The sequence below is a fragment of the Euleptes europaea genome, chromosome 9 (genome assembly GCF_029931775.1).
Source record: "Euleptes europaea isolate rEulEur1 chromosome 9, rEulEur1.hap1, whole genome shotgun sequence".
NCBI classification, from domain to species: domain Eukaryota; kingdom Metazoa; phylum Chordata; class Lepidosauria; order Squamata; family Sphaerodactylidae; genus Euleptes; species Euleptes europaea.
This window is the reverse complement of record NC_079320.1, coordinates 63,422,963-63,447,390: the sequence shown is the minus strand read 5'-3', so window position 1 is coordinate 63,447,390 and position 24,428 is coordinate 63,422,963. Positions and strand designations below refer to the sequence as shown.

General features: G+C 43.7%; 1 protein-coding gene across 1 annotated transcript in view; it reads left to right on the top strand.

The window, feature by feature from the left end:
• Positions 1–3,655: 3,655 nt before the first annotated feature.
• MICU3 (mitochondrial calcium uptake family member 3) overlaps positions 3,656–24,428 on the top strand; it is a 45,205-nt gene continuing 24,432 nt past the window's right edge. The window contains exons 1-5 of the mRNA XM_056855077.1: positions 3,656–3,934; positions 17,998–18,151; positions 19,789–19,820; positions 20,452–20,530; positions 23,212–23,259. Coding sequence (XP_056711055.1) covers positions 3,656–3,934; positions 17,998–18,151; positions 19,789–19,820; positions 20,452–20,530; positions 23,212–23,259 — 592 coding nt within the window. The remainder of the gene's footprint in view (positions 3,935–17,997; positions 18,152–19,788; positions 19,821–20,451; positions 20,531–23,211; positions 23,260–24,428) is intronic.

Here is a 24,428-nt window from a genome sequence, read left to right as displayed (position 1 = left end):
AAGCATTTCACTACCGGTATTAAAGTAGCATAATTTCCACAGGGTTTGGCCAAGATCCATTCATATATTTTAATCAATGGGTTAGAAGTCTGGGATGAATATAACTGGCAAGACAGCTTTATACATTTTATTATTATTTCTGCACTTTATTTTTGCTTATTATTTAGATATCTAGGACATATTTTGAGTCTGTTTTTGCTACACTGTAAAGAGATTGAAATATGGATATGTTACATAGCATGATCTTTGGTTCTTTAAATAAATTTCTGATACTGGAACATTCACTTTGTTTTACGAGAGTTCGAGTGCTAGCACACAATATCTTCAATCAACTTGGAATCTTATACTTACTGTGCGATTAAAATGAACTTGTGTTCTTAAGCAAACATCTCAATGGGAGGGTCTGATGAACACATCCAGACTTAAGTGGTTACAGATGTGCTTTTTTTTTTCAGTTGAACAAAAGATTAGCCTCGAGGTGCTACTGAAAAGTCATTAAATTCATGACTGAAGACTCCAAGGAAGCATTTAGCACAGATATCTGTTGATTTTCACGTGGTTCGAAATGATAAATACAGATCTCACTTTGAGTTGACCCCCTGCCTTGAGATATGCCTTGGATTTTTTTTTACATAGGCATATTAATTTTCATCTTTCCTATTGCCTGTATTTTTTTTAAATTCCAAGGCATATCTCAAGACAGGGGGCCATTTCATGAACTACAGTGGCTGTCTCTTAGAACCAATGTCCATCTTCAAACATTCTTCCAGCTACCATCTGCTCCCCATATTAATTACAAAGCTACAGAGCATCAAAACAGAGGCGGAAAATACAGACGCTCCATTTTAAGATCCCCAGTGACCATAGCTTGTAGAATGCCGGTGCTGATACCACCCAATCTACTTGAAGCTCCGGAGAAGGCACAAGCTGATGACAGTTCTGCTTCTTAGGTATAGTAATCCATTCCTTGAACACAGGATACTGACTTGGATAGAGCCCATACAGATTAACAGCATCCGAAGTCTAATTTAGGGACTTCCCATTCTCAAATTCTGCTGAACAGCCAGCGTGGTATAATAGAGTGTCAGATTAGGCTTGGGTTCAGATCTTCACTCTGCTACGGAAGCCTGTTGGGTGACCTTGGGCCAGTCATCTGTCAGCCTAATCTACCTGAACATGAGTCAGCAGTGTGATGCGATAGCTAAAAAGGCAAATGCAGTCTTGGGCTGCATCAACAGAAGTATAGTGTCCAGATCACACGAAGTGATGGTATCGCTTTACTCCACTCTGGTTAGACCTTAACTAGAACGTGTCCAGAGGAGGGCAACAAAGATGGTGAGGGGTCTGGAGACCGTCCTATGAGGAAAGGTTGAAGGAGCTGGGTATGTTTAGCCTGAAGAGGAGAAGACTGAGAGGGGATATGATAACCATGTTCAAGTACTTGAGGGGCTTTTATATTGAGGATGTTCCCTAGTTGTTTTCTGTTGCCCAAGGTCAGACCAGAACCAACGGGTTGAAATTAAATCAAAAGAGTTTCCGTCTAGACATTAGGAAGAATTTTCTAACAGTTAGAGCGGTTCTTCAGTGGAACAGGCTTCCTCGGGAGGTGGTAAGCTCTCCTTCCCTGGAGGTTTTTAAGAAGAGGTTAGATGGCCATCTGTCAGCAATGCTGATTCTGTGACCTTAGGTAGATGATGAAAGGGAGGGCATCTTGGCCATCTTCTGGTCACTAGGTGTGGGGGGGAGGTAGTTGTGAATTTCCTGCATTGTGCAGGGGGTTGGACTTGATGACACTGGTGGTCCCTTCCAACTCTATGATTCTATGATTCTGTTCTACCTCAGAAGTTATTGTGAATATTTATTTAAAACATTTCTACCCTGCTTTTCTCCAGTACACAGGACCCAAACTGGATAAAAAATGGAATATAATGGGAGAAGGGCAAACCTCATACGGTGCTGGCATCAACATTGTTAGATAGGCTCCATCAAGGAAGAGATAGAGGATTTGACATTTCACTCTACCTCTTAGGGCTGTGCTTCACATTCTTTAATCAAAAACAAAAAAAAAATGGAAAATCCACTTCCTCACTGCAACTGTCCATGGAATTCCTGGCTGAGCTAATGCACGCAAAGGCCACTTTGCAATACCATGGCACCAAGCCAGGATATTGCCCCTTTACTCAATTGTTAATTGCTGAAATTGCTTCCCTTTCCCCAGTCCTGAACGCATTTCCCCCTGCTATCTGGATTGAACCCAGAGACTAATAAGAAAAATGTGTTTAAAGATTTCAGCACCATGGCAACCCCGCTAATTTTCTGCACTGCTGATGAACATGCCCAAAAGTTATTTTATTTTGGGACAAGATCTTGAGATAGAATTAATCACACAACACAAAGTCCCTCATGATGCGTTGTCTGATTAGAAAAATTTCATATACAAAAACTCTCTATCCTAAAAAGGGTACTGATTTCGTTACTGCTACTGGCAGCAAAATTTCCGATTACCTCAGGCTGGAAAAAAAGCTAAGATACTTTCCATTGGGCAGTGGTATGAGATGTGGAATCATTTTAATTTTAGATAAGATATCTTCACAACTTACAGCCCATTCCTGAATGGGGGGGGGAGCAGTTAGGCTTCCCAGCTGCTGAAAATGCCCCCATAGACTTCAACGGGGCTATGACACCAAAAAAAGTGTCGTAGCGACACCACTACAAGAAGGGGTGTCCCTGGGGTGAAAGGGGTCAGGAAAGTGGTTTGCCCCCAGGAATGCCCTGGGAACACCACCCAGGATGCCCAAGCGGGGACTTGCGCCACTGGAACGCTGCCAGGAGGCAGCGCCTGTGCCCAAGCCCCGAGCCGTGGCATGGCATCCCGGCACCGGCGTGGACGCCACCCATGATGGCGTAAATGCCCCTTATCATGGATTAAATGGGCATTTACGCCGGCATGGGGTCACACCAGCTCCTAAAGAGCTTTGCCCCTCCCTTCAGGATTGCAGCCTTAAAGTAGCAATTCCCAGTGGGTCGCCGTGTTAGCCTGCCTGCAGTAGTAGAAAAGGGCAAGAGAGTCCAGTAGCCCCTGAAAGACTAACAAGAATATTTTCTGGCAGGGGATGAGCTTTCGTGACCCACAGCTCACTTCTTCAGATCTGCAGTGGTAGAAAAGAGCAAGAGTCCAGTAGCACCTGAAAGACTCACAAGAATATTTTCTGGCAGGGTAGGAGCTTTCGTGAGCCACAGCTCACTTCTTCAAATACCAGAAAATATTTTTGTGAGTCTTTCAGGTGCTGCTGGACTCTGGCCCTTTTCTGCTACTGCAGGCAGGCTAACACGGCGACCCACTGTTAGTAATATTTAGTAAGAAATGTTGGAGTAAACGTTTAATGACTAAATTAAAACTTTTCAGTTGAAATTTCTTCAACGAAACTGATGAACTCGGTCCATTTATTTATTTTTTTGCAATAACAACAATAACAATACCAAAAATCCCGCGCTGCAGTAGGGATTGACAGGCGTGAAGCCCGGGGCAGGAGAGCGGCGCGCGGAATAACGGGACTTTGGGGAGGCTCCACGTTCGCGCTCGACACCTCCGCTCTCGCGAGATTTGCTGGCGGCGGCGGCTCTGCGCGCTGTGCTCTCGGCCGCGCCGGCTCGCATGGCAGCGCTGCGGGGCCTCCTGCGGTGGCCGCGCTGCCGCCTCCAGGGCCTCGGCGGCGAGGCCGGACGCGCCCGGCGGCCGTGGGGCTCCGGCAGCGGCGTGGCGGCGGCGGCGGCGGGCGGCGGGGCGCTGGGCTGGTTCGTGTGGCGGCGCTTCCACGAGGGGCGGCCCGAGGAGCGGAGGCCGCCGGCGCTGGGCGTCGGGGGGTCCGGCGACGCCGCCCAGGCCCGAGGGCTGCTGCCCATCCCTGTGGCGGCCGCTGCCATGGAGACGGCGGTAGGTGGACGAGAGAGAGAGAGAGAGAGAGAGAGAGCGCCCCGCCTCGGCCGGCCTCTTGGCCCCTCCCTCTCTGCTTCTCCTCCAGGGGCGGGGCGGCAGGGGGGCTGCCTCTGGGGATGCTCTGCAGGGAAGCAGGTGCTTGGGGGGCGGGGGTGGGGTGAGAAAGGGGCTAATACTACCACTTCAGAGCAAGCCTTCCTATTGTAGGTCTGCTATCTGTTCTCAAGGTGTCAATTCTGCCGGAACCCTGGCATCTCTAGCGGCTTGAAAGAACCCTGATGTTTTGCATTTCAAAGCCATTACTTGTCATCAGTTCTAGTGTGTGTCCCCTATAAAGATGGCCTGTATTTCCCCCATCTGTATTCTGACCTTAAGTTTGTATGGACCTACTGAACTCGTTCTGCGTTCTTAACAAAACTTTTAGCTTGCTGCACCGTCCGGAGTGAAGTTTACTATTACTGATATGCAACGAGGTACTGACACGGTTACCAGTTTTAGCGTTCCTGCTGTTTTAAGGGTGCTAGACAGGAGGCGAGGGGGCGTGGCTCAGCGGTAGAGCCCCTGCTTGGCCTGCAGAAGGTCCCCGGTTCCATCCCCGGCGTCTCCAGTTAATGTGATGCAGTAAACCAGAGGTTCGTGGGGGAGAAGGAGACCCGAGACCGTTGTTTGCAAGAAAAACGAGTTATTTATTCGGAGCAGCTGCTACCCAGAGCACTCTACCGAGTAAAAATCTCTGAGTCCCGATCATACTGAGGAAGGGATATTTAACCAAATTCAAGATATGAAGATATTTACCCATCAACATTCAGGGTAAAGCTGATAGCACTACAGACATGGAGGCGGCAGTATAGTAACAGTTTCACCCAGTTCTTGTTATGGTTCATTGTAACCCTCCGTGCCCCAATTCCTTAGCACACAGACACACAGAGATATCCTGCCCATCACCAAGCTATTCCCTGGCTGTCCTAATGCATTTCAATACATTTTACAGAAAGGAAAAGAGATTATTGCAAATTGCTAAATCAGTGGATCTTCCATAGTCAGGGGAAGTCTACCCTGCTGTCTCAAAAGGGACTCGGCCGGTAGGTGATGTGAAAGACTTCACTCTGCCACAGACCCTGGAGAGCCGCTGCCGGTCTGAGTAGACGCGCACTTTGAATTCCCAGCGATGTATTAAGCGTTTGAAAATGTTGTAAAAAAAACATCGCTTTAAAAGGGTTTTTGGATACCACAGCTTATAAATGGTTGGAAGACATCTTCACAGCTAAAGGGGCCAAACAAAGTGTGAACAGTATTTTTTATAACGTTTTCAAACTCTTAATACATCGGTGGGAATACAAGTGCGGTAACAGCCAATGCTGACTTAGCCATTGACACAGAATTGAATTGCTCCCTGTACATGTGTATTGAAATAAGGGTCAGGGGAGGCTTCACTGCCCCCATTGTACATGGGGACGGAGCCCAATTAGCTAATGTGTGATGGTTGGAGCTTTTACTTTGATTGTACTCTGCTGCTGACGCTTGCTGGCTGACCTTTGGCCAGTCATATTCTCAGCCTAACCTATGCAGAGGGTTGTTGGGAAGATACCGTGGCTCAGAGGTAGAGCATCTGCTTGGCGTGCAGAAGGTCCCAGGTTCAGTCCCCGGCATCTCCAGTTAAAGGGACTAGGCAGATAGGTGATGTGAAAGACCTCTCTCTGCCTGAAACCCTGGAGAGCCACTGCCGGTCTGAGTAGACAATACTGACTTGGATGGACCAAGGGTCTGATTCAGTATAAAGCAGCTTCATGTGTTCAGGAATCCGGTGTTTAATTGAGCAGGAAGGGGCAGTGTGTGAGGTTTACCTGTTGAATTTCTGTCTGCCATGAAACTGTAAAAGAAGAAGAAGAGTTTGTTTTTATGTGCCAACTTTCTCTACCACTTCAGTAAGAATCAAACCAGCTTACAATCACCTTCCCTCCCCCTCCCCACAACTGACACCCTATGAGGTAGGTAGGGCTGAGAGAGAGCACTAAGAGAGCTATGACTAGCCCAAGGTCACCCAGCTGGCTTCATGTGTAGGAGTGGGGAAACCAACTCGGTTCACCAGATTAGTGTCTGTTGCTCATGTGGAGGAGTGGGGAATCAAACCTGGTTCTCCAGATTTTTTCCCTATTCATTTCATTTATTATGGCCATTTGACCAGCATTATAAAAATACAGCGATACATACCATAAGCCTTACCAGCAAAAACAAGACAGATTTAAGGACAAAACAGATAACACTATTAGAATAAAATATGACCATTAATAAAATAAATAATTTAAAAATTACTGCTGTGATTTCCAAGTCCTACATATTAACATGCAGTATCTAGCAACATATCTCGAGATCTGGGGATTACCGTATTGCCTGCTAATAGGTGGTGCAATTTGGTTTTGTCAGATTCTCCCGAGAATTTCTTTAGCAAAGGATCAGTCATTTTACTCCTAGCCTCCTTGTAAAAAGTACACCATAAAATCATATGTTTGATCGTTCCCACCTCTTGAAGCAAGTATGGGTACTTTCTATGAAGGGGATCTTAAATTTGCTTTCAAGATTCTCCAGATTAGAGTCCACCGTTCCAAACCACCGCTCTTAACTACTACACCACGCTGGTGTACATCTCACTCTGCCAACATCTCTCTCTGTCATCTCTCACTACCAACATATAAGGTGTTGATATTGCAAAGCCAGCTGATAACAGCTGATATTGCAGAGCCAGGCGTCTGTACACTGTAATCCCCCCCTCCTCTGCCATGCAGCCAGCACATTGCTTGAGTCAGCGTCTCTGATCACGGCGGCTGTTGGGGAAGGGGGCCAGATGAGCAAAGAGAACCCTGTCCCTAGATGCAATGGCCTTTAATGTCATTTCTCTGCCTCTCTTCCCTCTCTCTTGTTTTTTATGTTCTTGGTGTGGCACTTGGTTGCCATAATTTGTTATATCGGTCAGTTCAAGCATTATAATTTTCCCATGTCAGAATTGTTTCAATGTAGGAAAATACAGAGCAAAGCTGCATATTTCGTAGGATGCTTGAGTTGCACAAGCATTCACCCAGGCTGGAAAGTTGTGAATGCAACAGCTTCCTAGTTCATTCACACTAATGCTTCCTAGTGTATTTACATCCACCCAGGCTGGAAACTTGTAAATGGCTACAGTTTCCTAGTGCATTATAATGAAATATTAATATGTTTACATTACAGATACCTAACAGTGAAGACATTGTCTGTCAAAAGAACCGTGTTCACCGTTTTGCATCGGGAAATGCATGTCAAACAGCCGGCAGTCTAGGCATCTGTAAATCCCATCATACCATGATCCAGATTAATCCACAGCTTTGGATAAATTTGCAGATCTTTATCATGGTTTGCTGGTTTGTCTTGAAGTGGTTTATGTGGATTACTAAACTGTGCTAACTTAATCTGGGGAAAAGGTTGTATTCTATAGTTGACAAACTAATAATAATAAAAGAAAGGCAGGGATTGTGTCCTTTATATACAGCTTTATGGTCCTTTATACCATAAATATATTAGTCCACGGATACTGTGGACTGCCAAAAAAACAAAAACAAATCAGTGGGTTATAGAACAAATCAAGCCTGAATTGACCCTAGAATCTAAGATGACTAAACTGAGGCTATCTTACTTTGGTCACATCGTGAGAAGAGGACAAGAGTCACTGGAAAAGACAATCATGCTAGGAAAAGTTGAAGGCAGCAGGAAAAGAGGAAGACCCAACAAGAGATGGATTGACTCTATAAAGGAAGCCGCGGCCCTCAGTTTGCAAGACCTGAGCAGGGCTGTTAAAGATAGGACTTTTGGGAGGACATTGATTCATAGGTTCGCCATGAGTCGGAAGCGACTTGACGCCACTTAACACATGCATGGTACAGGTGATTTCAACACTGCTAACTCTGTGGACATATTATCAATCAAAGAGCAAACAGATGAAAAAGACCAAAATTTTTAAAAAATGAATTACAACTATACCAAAAATGAGCTACATTACTATCAAGATTCACATATCAAACCAGAATCAGTATTATCAGATTCTGTTTGAATCGAAAATAAGGATTCCAAAGAAGTTTTAGTGAAACAGAAATGTTGGGTTGGAAGCAAACTCTGCCTTCTCTCCTAAGATACATTCCCAGTGCTGTCCCTCCCTGTTCACGTTACAGTGTACTGAAGTGACCAAAGTGGAGCCTTAGAAGATGCCTCTGATATTTTCCCAGGCCCAAACACAACTTCACTCCCCCCCCCCCAATTGGCAGAATAGGGATCATTGTGGCAAGGCTGAGCAGGAATGCCCGTTTTCTATATTAGTACATTGGATTCCTGAGACTATTCACACAATTCCTGACATCATCAGAATCCAACACACTCACAACTTCCCAGTGTCTCTGTTCCCACAGCTTCAGTTAATTCTTTTCAGAATGTAGAGAACCCAGAATCCAAGTATTACTTTGTGTGTGTAAAAGTGCCATCAAGTCACAGCAAATTCATGGAGACCCCATAGGGTTTTCAAGACAAGTGATTAAGCAGAGGTGATTCTTCAGTGCCTTCCTCTGCAGAGTCTTCCTTGGTGATCTCCCATCCCTTCCTTGGTGATCATCCCAACCCTGCTTAGCTTCTGAAATCTGATGAGATCAGGCTATACTATACCGTTCCACATCCCATCTGCTGTTTCTACTTCCCATATATTATGTTTTCCTTCGATCTGAGACAGCATTTTATATTTCACTTGATTAAACATTTGTATCACAGGGGTTGGGGGACCAAGAAGAAAATACAGCAGCAGCATCACAGAGGCCTTCTTACTGTAAACTCAAACCTGTACAGTGTCATGAGACACAGAAAAGTAGCCATGTTAGTCTCACAACAACAGAGAACAAACATTCAGGATTTCACACAGTCCGAAGCTACTGTGAGTTCTTAGATGAAAGCTCATATGGTACAGTAGTTAGATTGTTGGACCAGGACTTGGGATACCTGGGTTCAGATCCTCACATGCATCTCACTGCATCGCTCGAGGCCTTTCACTCTCTGTCGGCCTAACCTATCTCACAGGGTTGCTGTGATAATAAAATGGAAAATGGTAGAATTATTTACACTGCCCTGATCTCCTTGGAGGAAGAATGGTCTAAAATGTAATGGACACCTTTGCCATGTGTGTTTACAGAAACTCTGAATCCTTTACCAAGTGCATGGACCCCAAATAGATAATGAAGGAGCTTTGGAAGGGGGAGTTTGTAGAGGCTTGTTAACAGTGCTGGGGCAAAATAAAGATCATAGCTATAATGGCTGGTCTGTGACATGGTATTAGTGGCAGATTCCGCTGTAAATCCATATAGTATCTCATGATTTATGTTAGGAGGATGAACTTATTTTGTTACTTTTATGTTTTTCTAGTGAAGTTGTAGAAACAAACACAGACTCTTCGGATCAGTTTTAAGGACTTCCGGGATTGAGAGCGGTTGACAAAAACCCCTAACTGATCAAGTGGATTTTGGGCAGTAGTTTAAGTTGCTTTGTGAACAAATATATTTTGTTTGAGTAAACCTGATCAATGAATAGTGCAAGGTTTATGAAATTGAACTTTTGCCCCCGAAGGCTCTACTGTGCCTTGTATCAACATAACGTTTACTGCCATTAGAATGAAATTTATTTATTGGATAGAAAAATTTATTTATTGGATAGAAAAAAGAACGCTCTCCTCTAAAAAACAATGTGAACAATGGATAGCCCAGGCTAGCCCGATCTGGTCAGATCTCGGAAGCTAAGCGGGGGGGTGGGGTGGGTCACCACACTTTGTATTCCCAGCGATGTATTAAGAGTTTGAAAATCTAAAAAACATCGCTTTAAAAGGGTTTTTGGATACCATGGCTTATAAATGGTTGGAAGACGTCTTCACAGCTAAAGGGGCCAAACAAAGTGCGAACAGTATTTTTTATAACGTTTTCAAACTCTTAATACATCAGTGGGAATACATAGAAAGTGCAAACAGTATTTTTTATAACATTTTCAAACTCTTAATACATTGCTGGGAATACAAGTGCGGTAACCTCCAGGGTTGGCCCTGGCTAGTATTGGGATGGGAGACCTCCAAGAAATACCAGGGTTGTGGCATGGAGGCAGGCAATGGCAAACCACCATTGGACGTCTCTTGCCTTGAAACCTCTACAGGGTCACCATAAGTCAGATGTGACTTGACGGCCAAAACAAAACCACAATGCAGAAGATGCAACATTTCTTGACATTTTAAAGGAAATACATTTGTACAAAAAGGGGAAGCGTATAGAGCCGTGTTGGCGAACCTATGGCACGCGTGCCACTTCCGGCACGCGTAGCCCTCTTTGCCGGCACGCGTGGGTGATCTCCAAAAGGCCTCCTGGGTCGTCTGTGCCCCTCCCTCTCTCAGCTGAGCTCCCCCCACCGTGCGTGCGTCAGCGAGTCAGCTTCCTGCCTCGCACGCACCCGGCTGGCTTCTTCCTCTTCCCCCCCTCTTGCCCCGCAACAGCTGATAGGCGGCGGGGAGGCCAGCAGCAACGAGGCGGGGCCTCCTCCTCTAGGCTCCAGCAGCAGCTCCTCCTCACCGCCTTCCTCCTCCTTGTCCCCCTCAGGCGGCTCCCAGCAGTCCAGCTCCAGGCTGCCGCCGCCTTCGTCCTCCTCCTCAGGCGCCTCTCCCCCTGCCGTTTTCACCTGCCTCCTCCTCCGGGCGCTCGCGGAGGGCCAGGCGGCCCCTCAACAGCCGCGCATCCGCCGGAGAAAGGCCTGCCATCTCCCGCCGTCCTCCCCCTCTCCCCCGTTCGCGCTCGTCCCTGACTCTTGCGGTAAGCTTGTGGGGTAGCCGGAGCCACCCTCGAGTCCTCCGGCTTAGGCGTGGCTGCGTGGCCTCTGCCTTCTCCCTCCCCGCCCCCTAAGGTCGCCCGCAGGCTGGCGGGGTCGCAAGTGTTGGCGCGCTCGCCCTTGCTCTCGCCGCCCTCCTCCCCTGCCCCCGACAGCAGGTGCCCAATGCTGCCGCGCCGGGGCCCAACGTCTCCGCCGTCCCGCGCCGTCGCCTCGCCGCCTCCCCAGAGCTGCCGGTAAGGGAGGGGGGAGAACTTCAGTTGTGCATCCTGGAGCAAGTCCTGGGTGGGGCTTGAGGCCCGACCCAGGACACTTCCTTCCCTCCTTACATCCTTTCTTCCCCAGTTCCTTCCTTCTCTTTCCTTTTCCAGTTCCTTCCCACCTCTCTTCCCCTCTCCCCCCCCTCTCTCTCCCCCTCTCTCTCCCCCTCTCTCTCTCTTTCTCTCTCTTTCTCTCCGTCTCCCTCTCCCTCTCTCTCTTTCTCTCTTTCTTTCTTTCTCTCTCTCTTTCTCTTTCTTTCTTTCTCTCTTTCTTTCTTTCTTTCTTTCTTTCTTTCTTTCTTTCTTTCTTTCTTTCTTTCTTTCTTTCTTTCTCTGTCCCTCCCCCCTTTCTTCCTTCCTTCCTTCCCCAGTTCCTTCATTCTCTTTCCTCTCCCAGTTCCTTCCTTTCTCCATCCCTCCCCCTTCCCCTACTAGGGCTGCCAACCTCCAGGTGGTGGCTGGAGACCTGGCAACCCGAGCAATAATGTCCAGTATTCAGGTTAAATTGCTGTATTGGCACTTGGCGATAAATAAGTGGGTTTTGGGTTGCAGTTTGGGCACTCGGTCTCTAAAAGGTTCGCCATCACTGGTATAGAGGATCAAAAGTGTACCTGATGTCTTAAAGCACTGTTTGGTTTCTAGCAGCATTCTTTAATATTACATTGTGATGAACAGGTTGAGTTCCACCTCTCTCTAAGAGTGACCAATAAGAGCTGACAGTACATTGGGGAGAGGCAGTTGGAAAACAGCAGATAAGAGAGCAGTGGGGATTTGGAAGCTAGGGAGTGGGAGAGAAAACAGTATGTTTGAGTGAAGCTGAGGTGAAGATCAGCTTAAAGCTAGTTGGCTCTTTTTCAAATCACAGCAGCAAACTTAAAGTTTTTATTCATTCCTACTTGCCCTGTTTCAGAATATTTATGTGAAATCTTAAGCGCTAAGGAGGATCAAATAGCAGGACTGCTGGGTACTCTATAGACTCCAGAGTTTTCTAAGCACTGAAATAGTTCTGGCTGCTTTGGGATTTTCCCACACTAAGAATTTGATGTTTAACCTCTTGGCCACCCAGCAAGCAAACAAAATTATACCACTTTTATCTACTTGGGAGCATATTATGTTTGCCTGGGGTTAAGTAAAACACAAGTTTTAAAACTGTTTTATTTTCCTTCACTTGTACAAAATCACATTAATTTCAAACAACCTTACTTGGCATCAAGGAATGTGAAAATTGCTCGTTTTAAATTAAAATCTCATACAAGACTCTTCTTAGATAAAAGTGATGTGAATTTGGCATGAAGGTTGAATATGCTGTGTCTTTCACTTCCAATAGACTCTTGATGAAAATGTGTTGTAGAGTTAGTGCTTAAATTCTTGGTTGAAGTGTAAAATTCAGCTGACTCTTCACTGTTGGACTATAATTCTGTGTGCCCTACAGTTTGGATCTATGCAGTAACATTTTTGTCTGAAATGGAGTGCCAAGCTATAGCTGCAGCTGGTACATCCTTTGGTCATAATGCATTCAGTTTTTTGTGGTTCCCAGTGATTTAATCAGAACCTCAGTTGAATTATTGTTCCAGTGTAGACATAATGCATGATGAAGTGATTGATTTTGGATTGTAAAACTTTTGATACAATCCTTTGCTGGTGCTTGTTGAGGGATTAAAAAGCCGATGTTGTTTGACTATTGATAATGAATATAATTGTGGAGTTACATCTTTGGGGCATCTTGGCATCAGTTTGCATGCAGTAGATCTTTTATCTGGTGTTCAGCCTTTTCTCCATGGGAAAATCACTTTTTTTTTTAAACTTTAAAGAGGAAGCTTTTAGATTGCTGGCCTTAAGGAAACATGAAACCAACTCTTGGCAATGAACCATTTGTTTCTTCTTCCTTAAAAAAAAATCCTAAGAATTGAATGATGTCATGCTTTACCGGAATTTAACTGTAATGAGGCAAGGCTGTTGTTTTACATGGTACTTTGGTAAAATGAAGAGTTTCTAACACTGTCATTATACTTTATAAGCACAGAATTTAGATTTGTTCAATCTAGTAACAGACATATTACAGATATGTAAAAAAATCTTACTTGGTTTCTTAAATTTTATACAGCGTGCAATACTTTCGAATAGTTATAACTGCACAACCTCTCCTGGACTCAGATCCCAACTCCTCATCCAAGGACAATCAGGATGAGCTAGGAACCACTCTGGGGGGAGATCTGTAGGCCCTGGGGATACCTAACACCACCAGGCCCTCCCCAGACCCATAGCCCCTGGATCCAGGGCCTCAGTTGAAGGATGTGCCTCTGAAGGCTCAGCTCCGGCCAATGCTGCCAGTGCTACAGACCCTGGGGAAACTAGCCCCATGCCATTCAGGGCTAGTTCCCAGACCATCAGTTCTCCAGGTTGCCCCCCCCCCCCCATCCAGCAAGAGCTGCAGAAATGGTAGGCCCATGAGGACGCAGCTCAGTATTGATAAAACGCTAAGCTGCTGGCTCATATTCCACCTACAGAGCCAGCTCACTGCCTGAGCATATATAGTGCTTTGCACGATTGGGGCTGTATCAGGCCCTGGCTTGCTCTCCAGGATGTTTAATTCCTGGGCTAAACAGAGAGGCTTGCTTCAACCATTTCACATGGCCAGTGTACTTCTGCTGTCCCTGTGAATCTAAAACCAGCTGAACTCAGATTCTGACCTCAGCATCTGTGCTTCTCTAAAAAACAGATCCATTCTCCAGCTGCTGTGCAGATCCCTGCTCCTGAAGAGTTGTTGTTGTTGTTTTAGCATTTGAATAGAATTTAATGACTCAGACCCTAGCGGCCAAAGACAGAACAATATCTAAAAATGAGACAAAGCAGTAGTTTAAATGTTACTTTAAAATATATAGCCTGGCACCTGTGGTCAGGTGACTAAAGGCAAATGGGCCCTTTCCAACGACTCCATTATTGCTGGAGAAGTAGGTGAATTCAGCAGTGACAAATGCCTTTTCCAGTGAGCATGGAGATTCAGTCACTACCCAGCCGATTTGGCCATGTGGATCCATGCCATGGTAACCTTGAGGCTAGGCTGTTGTCACATGGGACTGCCCTTGAAGACAACTCAGAAATATCGATTGGTGCATATTGCTTACTGTTGAGAGCAAGGCAAAATGAAGAAGAGGAAGAGTTGATTTTTATATGCTGACTTTCTCTACCACTTAAGGGAGACTCAAACCGGCTTACAATCACCTTCCCTTCCCCACAACAGACACCCTGTGAGGTAGGTGGGGCTGAGAGAGCTCTAGCAGAGCTGTAACTTGCCCAAGGTCACCCAGCTGGCTTCATGTGTAGGAGTGGGGAAACAAATCCAGTTCACCAGATTAGCCTCCACCGCTCATGTGGAGGAGAGGGGAATCAAACCCAGTTCTCCAGATCAGAGTCCACTGCTCCAAACCACCGCTCTTAACCACTACACCACGCTGGCTGAACACATCCTACTTATCTTACAGTCTATACCATTTATTGCTGATTAGTTTCAGGGCTTGATTCAAGGTGCAGATTATTTCCTTTAAAGCCCTTCATGGCCTGAAACTTCAGAAATGCTGGACTGCCTCTCCTCATATGCTTCATTCCTCTGAGCAAGGCCTTCTGAGGGAGCCATTGAGAAAAATTGGTATCTGCCCATACTCAAAGCATTCTCTGTAGTAGCTCCTACTTGGTGGAATGGCTTACCTGACGTTGCTGGGAAGACTCCCACATTGTTTTATTCCAATGATTATGTAAGACAGTTGTTTAGGGAGTGTTATTATAAATGTGGGATGTTTATGTCATATGAAGGCCTTTAATGTGATTTTATTTTTTAAATTGTTTCTGTAATCCGCCTTGAGAAAGGCAGGTGAGAAATATACTAAAATAAAAATTTGTTATACAGTAAAAGCATTTTAGATGACATATGGTATGTCTTCTAAAATACTGCTCGCCACTTACAGTTTTTGTAAGTAAATAAAAATAATTCGCTTTAAAAAAAATTTGCTGCCTGATTTGTGTGTATCGTTTTTATTTGATGAGAAGATTTTAATCTATTAATGTAACAAATTAACTATGCATCACAGCCATAATTCTGTGCAATCTTTAATGTACATCCCAGAATCTCCTGCATTATTGCAAAAGATGTTTGTGAATCGTCAATTCACTTTCCCCAGAGAACCATCCATATCAGTTCTTAGAAACATGCTCTCTTTTAGCTTGGAGCCTGCCCCACCAGGCAGCTACTTAGTCTACCTATATAGTAGGTCTAATTAGGAAATCCCTAGGATGAATCCCATGACCAGTAAAAACACAATTAGTATTGCTTATATTTTACAAGCATTAAAATCTGATTTCCAGCTCAGTCTTTAGCTATTCCAGCAGTACCTAGAAATGTAAAATTTCCAGAAATTTTAAAGCAGGGGTTGAGGAATCCCGTTTGTCCTGACATAAATGGAAAGATGAAATGTATGGAGTACTTTCCTATGAAACCTAAATTTCCTTTACAAAATGAACAACACAAAATACATAATTTATAAATTGGTCAGCATATAAAATTTTAAGAATATGGGTGTGAAGGTTGGACTGTGAAGAAAGGTGACGGGAAGAAAATTGATTCATTTGAAAAGCAGTGCTGGAGGGGAATTTTACGGATACCATGGACCACCAAAAAGATAAATAAATGGGTTCTAGATCAAATCAAGCCTGAACTCTCCTTAGAAAGTAAAATGACTGAATTGAGGCTATTGTACTTTGGTGACATCATGCGAAGACAAGAGTCAGTGGAATAGATAAGAATGCTAGAAAAGTTTGAAGGCTGCAGGAAAAGAGGAAGACCCAACATGAGATGGATTGACTCAATCAAGGAAGCCCTGGCTTTCAGTTTGCAAGACCTGAGCAAGGCTGTTCATGATAGGATGTTTTGGAGGTCATTCATTCATAGGGTCTCCATAAGTCAGAAGTGACTTGACGCACTTAACACACAACCACAATCATCTTCATTTTCTATAACAAAAATTGGCAGGGTTATCCACTACTTGAGAAAGAGTGGCCAACTGCTACACACTGTGCTACCATAGGACGTGTATCTTTAATTTTTGCCAGGAAGGAAAACTAGACATTGAAAGTAGAAAACCAATTCTATAGTAAACGAAAGAAAGTATATTATTTGGACCAGTGATATTCAATGACTCAGGAGCCTCATGTGGGTCTTTGGCATGCCACTTGTTGCTGTTCTGAGCACCATTCCCCAATGTGGTACCTACCACATGTCAGGAAAGCGGGCACAGCTCCTTCCAGGTGGGGCTTGTGGTTGGCACTTGGTTCCCAACTTGAACCAGCTGCTGCTGGAAGAGTAGATAAACTGTGAGTTTGGCTTGGCCTGACCAAGTGACATTTATGTCATATCCAGCCCTCATAACAAATAAGTTCGACACCTAGGGTTGCCAACTCCAGGTTGAGAAATACCTGGAGATTTTTTTGGGGGGTGGAGTTTGAGGTATTTGGAGAGGGGAGGGGCTTCAGTGCCATAGAGTCCAGTTGCCAAAGCGGCCATTTTCTCCAGGGGAAGTGATTTCTATTTCATGGAGATCAGTTGTAATAGCAGGAGATCTCCAGCCACCACCTGGAGGTTGAAACCCTGTCAACACCCCTGATCTAAATAATAGTTACCACTTGACTGGAAGAGCACATTAGCTGAAGATACAGTTGCTGATACTAGTTTATACACTGGAGAACTTTCCAAGGTACAATCTTTAAACAGTCTATTCAAGAAGCTCCCATGAGTTTCAATGGGATTGGTCAGGGGAAAGTGGCTTGATTTTGTCTGAATACCCTTACCTTATAATGATAATTACATAGGTGGAAATTTCTTTACCGTGGATGCATTCGTTTCAAAGCTTTTTATTTTGGGCCCTTCTTGTTTTAAAGAGAGGTTAATTTTGAAAGAAATGGCTGTAGTTGCAGAGCTATGCTACATTGTTTTTTTGGAGAATCCTGTTAAGCAACCTAGTTCTAAAGGCTTATACAGGTGAACTAAGATCTGCTGTTCATAACAACAACATAATGGCTTTAATCAGAGATTCGTGACAGTGCGCTCGAGAGAAATGGCTATGTCCAGTTTTGTAAAGGTGCTGAGCTATAACATGATACAAGATCACTGTAAGATTGCCAAGAAGATTAGGAAACAAAGGTCTTAAAATCTTTTGATAGGGATACGCTTTCATGAAAGTTTTTGAGGTTTGCCGCTAATTACTAAGAGATTTGGATCAGATAATCTCCAAAAGTAAGAATAGAAATCGAACACTTATTGACTCTTACCCATTACCTCACCAATGCTTTTGTCCTTTCCTGGATCTCATTGCATGGTCTGTGGGGTGTGATTTCCATTCTGTTTCACACACAAAAAAAATGTTTGAATGTGCATGACTTGGGCACACTTTTGCCATCTCTGTTCCCAAGCAGCATGCATTCATAGCAGCCCTAATTCTGATACTTGGTGGGAGCAAGTTCTTTCCTATTTCAGACGCTTCTTTATAGTCAGTCTATAGGCTACTTTCTTTTAAGTTCTTTTCTGGCCAACAAGACGGGTGTACCGATGGCTCTTTAAAAAGGTAGCTGAACTACGCATCCATAATGATAGGTGACACCTAATATCTTTTGTCACAAAGGAAGGGTATGCTGTAAAACAATACATATAGATAACTGGCATGTGTTTCTTGAAGCTAAATAGACTACACGTAATATGAAAGAGGGAGAGAAGGAAGAATTCTGTGGTTGAAGAAGCAGGTTGGGGCACTGGAGGTGAAGAGAAGGTGAGCCAATTTTGAGTGTGAGACAGGAGAAGTTTGAAGGGGAGAGGTAAAAGAAGAACCACAGTCATTATAAATCAGCAGCTTATACTCTTTTTATTTATGTTTCTGTTTGGTCTTTTAACAGGGCACAAAAAGCATACCAGATTATGAAGATTTAGGTCTGTATGCAACATCCCGGGAACAGCGGTTTCGGGTGTTTGCAAGTTTAGAATTTGAAGGGCAGATGTTTATGACACCACATGATTTCATTCAGTCTGTAACAAATGATGAACCAAAACGTAAGTATAGTTTCCACCCCCTTGCACACCAGTGTGGCTGCTACTACATATGTTCATTAAATGCCGCACATCCACTTTATTTAATTTACAACCTGCCCCTTTATGTGGGCTCAGTTAAGCTGTCATACATCATACAAAAACTTTAAGGAGTGCTTAAAGTTTAAGCTAGTGAGCCCTGATTAATCAAGAAGGATTATGTAAAATAGAAATGATATTTGTTTCATGATTCCTGTGAGGCTCGCTTAGATTAGCTCTGTAAAATCCTTATCTAAATTGCTAAATAAATTATTATGCTCGTACATACATTTCTGCCATTTCCATTCCCTGCAATCATAGATACACTTTCATAGCTTTATGTGTGATACTGGCATAATTGTTTTGGTATTGTGAAGATATATGTATTTCATAGCATCACAAACTGTAAAATTGGGTTTAAGATTAGTTTGTCCTGCTTGTACAACATTGTCAGATGCAAAGAAAAGGGTTCAGCAATATAAGGGCAGAAATGACTCGGCCTCCCTCTTCATACCACATTTAGCCCTCATGCTGTTTCCTCTCAAGGCCAGACTACACATCACAATTCTTAACATGTAGCGTCTGTGTTCCCCTGACCTGACTTTGTGTTCCCCTGACCTGACACATCAACTCGTTTCCCAGGAACCCAAGGCCCAAATTTGAATCGAAGCCACAGCTTAGGGGGAAGGGCCTCCCTTCACCATTTTCTGGACCCCAAACAGATTCAGGGGCTGCTATTTGCCCCACTAGGGCTCTACACATGTCCATCAGTACACATACAGCCCTCCAAGAGGAACATTGAGGCCCCTCCCCCCTGTGCTGGGTTTAATCTGAATCAGGGCCCTGGGCTTCTGAGAAACACATTCCCTAAAAGTAAAAGTACCCAGGTAAATATTGGACACAGCTTCAAGGTGTAATAACTGTATTGCTGGCTGATTGCAAGACCACGGTTCAGGCGTGTCACTTCCTTTACTGTGGCAGTAACAGCCTCATTTTCTATGGCATACGAATGCTAAACTCTGCATTCTTCTGCCTTTGTGCAATGGATTGGATTTTAACATAGATTTTAACTTTTGAAAACTTCAGTTTTGAGCTGTGTACTTTTAAGTAAGCTGTGTTCCAATTAGTGATTCTTTTTGTAATTCGCATCATGCATTTCTGTGAGCAATCCAAGCTGTTCCCAGATATATATCCACATGGACAGACTTCATAGTGAACCTGGGAATCAGTGAATAAAATCTGCAGTAGTTGGCAGTCACTTTTCTCTGGCATGCGTCATATGAAGTGAAGCTAAAAAATAGACATGCTCCTTTCTGTGAAGAGTATATTGCCATGTAGTTTGTAATTAAAGTATGCATTAGTTTCAGATAGACATCCATAGGACTGTTAGTTCAAATGATATCCAACAGACTAATAGTCAGACCAAAATATTCACAGAAGTATGTCTTACTGAGTACCATGTGTGTATGAATGAAGCCTAAATTGGTTTAAAACTAAGTTTTTTGCTGATTTTGAGGACTGAGATGCTAAAAGATAAATTGCAATGCTGATCATGAAATTGACCTGTAAGAGCATACCATTGAAGATTTCTGTATAAATAGTTATTTTTCTCTTCATTTTAGAGACAAAACAATTGAGGTCCCTTTCAAAACAGGTGAGTTTCAGGTCCCTTTTGTACGGTAGGGAATTAGTACAGGTACCCCCAAGTACACAACAACCTCTGCCTCAAGAGTCTCCAGTGTGCAGCCCACTGACACCTTTCCTGATGCCGCCAAGTGGTTTTTTTGTTTGTTTGTTTGTTTGTTAGAAAATGGACGGGGCTTTTACCCAGCATAGTTTCTCATTAGCTGCTGATCTGATCGGCTGTGCAGATTTTTTAAACCGTTGCTTCGACGGCAGCTGCCACCAGGGCACAAGGATATGCACTAGCTTGACTGAAGATATGCTGTTTGTATAAAAGAAACTATTTTAAAGCAAAAAAAGGGTTCATTTAAAAAGGCAGAGTTGCAAAGGTGCCCCCAGGCTCAAAATGGGTTGGGGACCCCTGCTCTGTTTTGTCAGTGGATGGTTTTGATTTGGCGCCCTACTGCTAGTCATAGGATTGTCGCATTTACTGTTGGCAGGAGTGATGGAAGGTTTGCAGGTTTTTGAAGTGTTCATTTCAGCCATTTTATATGGTTAGAGTTAATCTGACTTCTGTTATAGTTGTCCTGATCTCCTACCCACCTTTAATCTCACTGAATATTATATAGCTATTGTCATCTTTTTTAATTAATATTTTTCAGGAAATGAATCAAATACTTGTAGAAACTCCACCAGTTTGGAAAGGGTCGTCAAAGCTCTTTCGGAATCTTCAGGAGAAAGGTATTTGTTTTGTGTAATATTTTTGCTGTAAATCCTTTCGATTCTGGAAATGGGACTATCCATTTTAGTTGAATTCTCCCCCCCCCTTCTGTCACTTTAATCTCCTTCTGATTATCATAGGTATGGTGCAGTAGCAACATTCCAAGTAACATAACTATGGCCTGCTTGTACCCTTCCTCCCTATCGTCTTACACACGAATGAATCCCTTTCTGGAGTCAACCATGTTGCAAAATTACAGTTCTCCTTATGTTAATGCTAACCACGGATACTTTCAAAGAGAGAGCCAGCGTGGTGTAGTGGTTAAGAGTGGTGATTTGGTGGACTCTAATCTGGAGAACCGGTTTTGATTCCCCACTCCTCCACATGAGTGGCGGACGCTAATCTGGTGAACCGGGTTGGTTTCCCCACTCCTACACATGAAGCCAGCTGGGTGACCTTGGGCTAGTCACAGCTCTCTTAGAGCTCTCTTAGCCCCACATACCTCACAGGGTGTCTGTTGTGGAGAGGGGAAGGGGTGATTTTAAGCCAGTTTGATTCTTCCTGAAGTGGTAGAGAAAATTGACAACTAAAAACCAACTCTTCTTCAAATCAGAATTCACATCCGTGGTTAGAAATGGTTGTGCAAACTCTGTTTTAAGCTAACCATGATTATTATTAACATCAGTTTGTAATGTACTCCTGCAGCAAAGCTATGCAAAGTGAAAGGGAAAAGAAATGTGAGGAAAAGAGGAGCCCACAAATCTGCAAGAGGCTTTGTCTCTTATCAGGAATATTATACCTAGAGACCCTAGCGTGAAACTTAACCTTTCTTACCTACCCGGAATTACTTTCTCACACGGTATCAGAGAAATGTTTGAAAATATGTGTGTGTAATTTTTGACTCTCAGAAACCAAAAAAAAATGAAGGATTCTTGTTTTAGACTTTAGCATAAAAGTTAGATTGCCTTTTACTGTTTCAGGAAGTTCTATTATACTAGTTGGGTAAGCCTTTTGTGCTGAATATACTGTCAAAACTAGAACCTATATCTAAAGCCATAGTTTTATCCCCTTCTAACACATTAATCTTCCCTGACCCCTACACATTACTCAGATACCTGTTCCTCAAAAATGCAGGCATAGTTCACCAGGCTGAATTGAGCGGAAGACTGAAGTGAGTCTGTCAGAGGTCAATCTGGAAAGGCAACCTGAATCTGTAACAAGCAAATACACACAGACTTAAGATTTTTATGTGCTGCAGGGCAGTACCTCCAGAATCTCTCTCCCATAACACTGAGAGCAGTCGTCCAGAACTGTCGATCTATAAGATGCATGTTGTAGTATAGACAAAGACAGGAACGCATTCAAGATTTTCTAGGTAGCAATTTTATTTCATGAGAGCTGCCTTTTTATTCCTTTGCTTCACAGCATAGAGAGTAGTGCTAAAACACCAGTCTTAAAGCTAAAGATTATGAGGTTAACTTGTCTGCATAAAGATTTCTTGTATCTTTTTTTCTGTGACTTATCAGCCCTTTTATGAGTATTTTGTAGACAAATGACTTGAAGAAATGTCATTGCACATGAAAGAAATGTGATGAGTTAAGTAAAATGGGAAGACGACTGATTTAGGTTATGTGACTGAAACATGGAATGCAAAACCTTAAAATCTTGGATTCTATGGGTAGACGGGCAAAAAAAAAAAAGTGCCAGTCCTGGTTGTGTTATAGAGGAGAAAAGATGGAAACTTTGTAATATTGTCCTGTGCCATGAATTTCTGTAGCTCAAAATATCTAAAGCAGTAAGCTGTGGCTTCACAGCTTGAAACCTGGTGTTAATGTTTCACAAATTGGGAATGTGTTTCTATTCAGGAATTTTGAATAAAAGGTGTGTATAATAGACACTAAAAGATTCTCATGAGAAAATATGGGAAAGGCATTTGTTTACAAATATCACTGCTCGTAAAGTATTGCGTTCCGCAAGAAGGTATTTGTAGTATTTGTCACAGAAGCATGTCTTAAAACTAGACTGCTAGGCACTTAGCATATGATCTGTACACCAGTATTTGACACAAATTTCAGTGAAGGGGTAAGATTTCTACAATAACATTAATAGGGTTACAACTTTAGTGGTTATAACCCCCCCCCGGCCTTGATAGAAATTTTTTTTGTGTGAATACAATGTGGTGCACACAGTGCCTTTTCAGATAGAAGAAGAGTTAGTTTTGTATGACGACTTTCTCTACCTATTAAGGAGAATCAAACTGGCTTACAATCTCCTTCCCTTCCTCTCCCCACAACAGACACCTTGTGAGGTAGGTGGGGCTGAGAGGGCTCTAAGAGAACTGTGACTAGCCCAAAGTCACCCAGCTGGCTTCATGTGGAGGAGCAGGGAAACCAACCCGGTTCATCAGATTAGAGTCCACCGCTCATGTGGAGGAGTGGGGAATCAAACCCGGTTCTCCATATTACAGTCCACCACTCTTAACCACTACACCACACTGGCTCTCCAATGGAAACAGTACTATGCCCACATTTCTGTTGGAAGTTATATGGCCATTGATCTGTAGCTGGACTCTTATTTTGTAGTCCTTTTTATTACCTTTAAGCAAACTATCAATTATACCATTAGTATGCTTTCAGTAATTAAGGATTAATATTTAATGACTGAAGAAAAATCAGTTAACTTGCTGACTTACTTTTTTCAGGTGTGATTTCTTATACGGAGTATCTGTTCTTGTTATCTATCTTAACAAGTAAGTATTCAGAGTAAAAAAAAGTTGCATAAATTGCTGCATATCAAATGATGTTATGTTTATTGAAGCTTGTGTCAAGATTGTGGGGAATAGGAACATTTCATAATTTGTAATTGGTTCTTTGTCTTCCCCTGTTGAAATCTTAATGGAATAATTGAATAACAAAGTGTACTTAGATGGATATCCTAGAAGAAGTACTACAAAGCCCATGCTTATTATTTTGAGGGAAATGCAGGTACTCCCTTGCTGCCCATTTTGCCTGGGACCACCAGCCTGATGCCTAATGGTGGAAATTCCTGAGATTTCTGCTGAAAGGTTCTACCTCCACTGCACGCCAGCCCAGGGACCCACCAGAACCCAGCCTATCAACAGGCAATGTCATAAGAACTGATGATAAACATTATTGATCTAATCCTTTTACTTTAATGACAATTTTTGAAAATAACCTTTCTACTATTATTTTAAGTTAAAAGATAATACGTATATACTCGGGTATAAGCCGACCTGAGTATAAGCCGAGGTGCCTAATTTCACCCCAAAAATGGGGAAAAATTAGGCACCCACATATAAGTCGAGGGGGAAATGCACCCCCTCCCCCCCCGCAGGCTTACCTGACTGGGCTCCAGGCACACAGGCAGGCAGCAGCGGCCCCCTCCCTGCGCGCAGGAGGCCCCACAGGGTCAGCTGGCAAGCGGGAGGACTGGCCCAGGTGGGGTGGGGGAGGTTGGGGGGGAAGAAACCGCCGCCGCCCAGCAGAAGGCGGGGTGGGGTGGGGTGGGGGTGAAGAAGCCGCCACCGCCGCTGCGCAGAAGGCGCGATCGGGTGGGGGGGAGGAGAAGGCGGTACAGCCCGCCCATCAGCTGGCCGGCGGGAGTGCGCTGGGAGAGGGCCCGGCAGGCGAATTACCGTATTGACCCGAGTATAAGCCAAGGTGAGTTTTTAAGCCAAAAATCATGACTAAAAAACTCGGCTTATACTCGAGTATATACGGTATGTAACTGTTATATCTATTATAATGATAGAAAACAGAATTGAAATTACAGTTTGGAATATTCTAGTAAGATTAGAATTTTAAATACAAAAGAGTGTACAAATTTATAGCAAGATGGAGGAAGATAAAGGGGAAGTATTTTTATTACATTATATTTTCTTAATGATGAAAGAGCTTT